Genomic DNA, 3,176 nt, shown 5'->3' with positions numbered 1-3,176 from the left:
GTTCTAGAATGTTTATATACAATGTTTTAATATAAAATTCGATGACGAGGAACCCACTTTGAGACTAATAATGCTTGGAGACGGTTTTAGTGTGTTTATAAACAACGTTCTAGTATGTTTGTGTACAACGTTTTAGTATGCTTATAAACAACGTTCTAGTATGCTTATATACAACGTTTTAGTATGCTTATAAACAACGTTCTAGTATGCTTATATACAACGTTCTAGTATGTTTACATACAACGGTTTAGTATGTTTATATACAACGTTCTAGTATGTTTACATACAACGGTTTAGTATGTTTATATACAACGTTCTAGTATGTTTACATACAACGGTTTAGTATGTTTATATACAACGTTCTAGTATGTTTATAAACAAAGTTCTAGTATGTTTACATACAACGTTTTAGTATGTTTATATACAACGTTCTAGTATGTTTATAAACAACGTTCTAGTATGTTTATATACAACGTTCTAGTATGTTTACATACAACGTTCTAGTATGTTTATATACAACGTTCTAGTATGTTTATAAACAAAGTTCTAGTATGTTTACATACAACGTTTTAGTATGTGTATATACAACGTTCTAGTATGTTTATATACGTTTTAGTATGTATATATACAACGTTCTAGTATGTTTATATACGTTTTAGTATGTATATATACAACGTTCTAGTTAAGTCATTAACTCAAATATTTGAAGACAGTTTTTGACATTGATTAAACTCGAAACATTGAGTCATTATATTTAAGACCATACTTCTTTCAAAACGTTTGTGTTTGTGAATTAAATCTCCGTTAAAAATGTCATTATTGAACTTCTAAAGAATATAATTGTGTTTCAAATTCCCTTACTTCCTGATTATAAACTCCTCGTTTCGTTTCAAATCCTCTCATTTTCTGTTTATAATTTCCTCGTTCCGTTTCAAATCGCCTTACTTCCTATTTATAATCTCCTTGTTCCGTTTCAAATCGCCTTACTTCCTATTTATAATCTCCTTGTTCCCCTTACTTCCTATTTATAATTCCTTGTTCCGTTTCAAATCGCCTTACTTCCTATTTATAATCTCCTTGTTCCGTTTCAAATCCCCTCACTTTCTGTTTATAATCTCCTGGTTCCGTTTCAAATCCCCTTACTTCTGTTTATAATCTCCTCTTAACTCGGCCTCCCTAAGAGTTGGTTTATGTTCTTTTATTGATAATTAATTTCTATTCAACTTTCACTTACTAAATAGAGAAGAAACAAACCACTTGGTATTCAAAATATATTTCCTGCATCTAAGAACTTGATCTCAGTTGAGATAGGTATGGAATGTTCCGTCCTCATCTTGTGGGCTACAGTACTGTACATTTTATGGATAATATGTTTTAAAACATCAGTTCTTTTCCAAGCCCGCTCCTAATATATCCGGAATCTAGAGGGGGAAAAAACAACAACGTTATTTCTTGTTTCAAACGACCTCTGAGACTTTTGAGTTGGATAAACTACAGGAAACAGTTTTTTTCGTCTATACGTGCAGGCTTAAAAATCTCATTAAAATCGAGGATCTGCTATACAATAACATGATTTTCTTAGCAGATACGTGTTAACCTTTTCAGTTCTGTTAATAAAAAGGCGATTGAGTTCGAAAAGGCTCAATTTTTTGTGTGTTTCCGTTTCTGTATTTCTTTTTTCAATAGATTGTGAGGTAAAATATTATAGTATTGGTACAGTTGTTTTTTTTTTTACGGTTTGTACTAAATAAATATCACGAAGACTTTTTTTTGAAACTAATTTCATGATTAATTGGTTGTGAGTACAACTCTAGAAATTATAGTCTGTTCTAAGCGAAAACATTTTGTAGCCATTTTTGCCCCGCTAATTGGATATAGAATGTTCGAGCAATTATATACGTGTTTGTTTCCGAATTATTATGCGCAATCTGTAATGTTATGTGTATAAGAAAAAAAAATGAGCTAGATATATAAATAAGTAGTATTTAATTACACTCTCCGCTACAAAACATAAGGCCCTCAGACTTCGACTGAAGGTGTTCGTGTAATTCAGAAAGAGGCAGAGACATTGTATGCTGCATGAAACTTTTACATACGTTTAAGCTTCGCATTCTAATATTTATTGCTCAAATAACTGCGTCTCCTATAAATATTTCGCGTTTTTGTTTATTTGTTTAATTTCGTGCAAAGCTACCCGAGGGATATCTGCACAAATCGTCCCTAATTTTGAAGTGATAGACTGGAGGGAAGGCAGCTAGTCAACTCCACCCATCGCTAACTCTTGGGCTACTCTTTACAAACTAATAGTGGGATTAGCCGTACGTTATAACGCCCCACGGCTGAAAGGACGAGCATGCTCGATTATATGTGTTGATGAAACTGAAAACCTAATAATGTACGTGCTTAAAATACATAAAGTAAAAAAATATATGAAAGAAATGCCCTAATGATTATCTTCTGATTTTATTCCATGCTAGCTATTAATTACGTTGTTGATTAAATGAACTTTTTTTTTTCCTGACAGCTCCTGGACTGCTTTAGCATCCCGACAGTCCTGGCTTTGTCGTGGCTCGCTCTTAAAGTCCGCTATAAAATAGTTCACATCCTTGGAGTAGGAGTAGCCCTTCTTGGAGTAGGCTGTGTGGTTTGGGCTGACGCTGAGAAAGACAAAGGTAATCAAATAGGTAAGTAAAGCTGCCAAAATTCAAATTCTGTAAGTTAATCTTTATTATACCGTCAGTGTCTGTCTACTAATATTTTACCGTTAATTATGTTTATTATACCGTCAGTGTCTGTCTACTAATACTTTACCGTTAATTATGTTTATTATACCGTCAGTGTCTGTCTACTAATACTTTACCGTTAATAATGTTTATTATACCGTCAGTGTCTGTCTACTAATATTTTACCGTTAATTATGTTTGTTATACCGTCAGTGTCTGTCTACTAATATTTTACCGTTAAATATGTTTATTATACCGTCAGTGTCTGTCTACTAATATGTTACCGTTAATTATGTTTGTTATACCGTCAGTGTCTGTCTACTAATATTTTACCGTTAATTGTGTTTATTATACCTTCAGTGTCTGTCTACTAATACTTTACCGTTAATAATGTTTATTATACCGTCAGTGTCTGTCTACTAATACTTTACCGTTAATTATGTTTATTATACC

General features: G+C 32.4%; 1 protein-coding gene across 1 annotated transcript in view; it reads left to right on the top strand.

Annotated features, from left to right (window-relative positions):
• LOC106465487 (solute carrier family 35 member F2-like) overlaps positions 1-3,176 on the top strand; it is a 42,503-nt gene that overhangs the window by 16,260 nt on the left and 23,067 nt on the right. The window contains exon 3 of the mRNA XM_022393402.1: positions 2,525-2,684. Within this exon, the coding sequence (XP_022249110.1) occupies positions 2,525-2,684 (160 nt within the window). The remainder of the gene's footprint in view (positions 1-2,524; positions 2,685-3,176) is intronic.

Source organism: Limulus polyphemus, unplaced genomic scaffold (genome assembly GCF_000517525.1).
Source record: "Limulus polyphemus unplaced genomic scaffold, Limulus_polyphemus-2.1.2 Scaffold1960, whole genome shotgun sequence".
NCBI classification, from domain to species: Eukaryota; Metazoa; Arthropoda; class Merostomata; order Xiphosura; family Limulidae; genus Limulus; species Limulus polyphemus.
The sequence above is the reverse complement of the archived record's forward strand: the minus strand, read 5'-3'. Positions and strand labels throughout refer to the sequence as shown.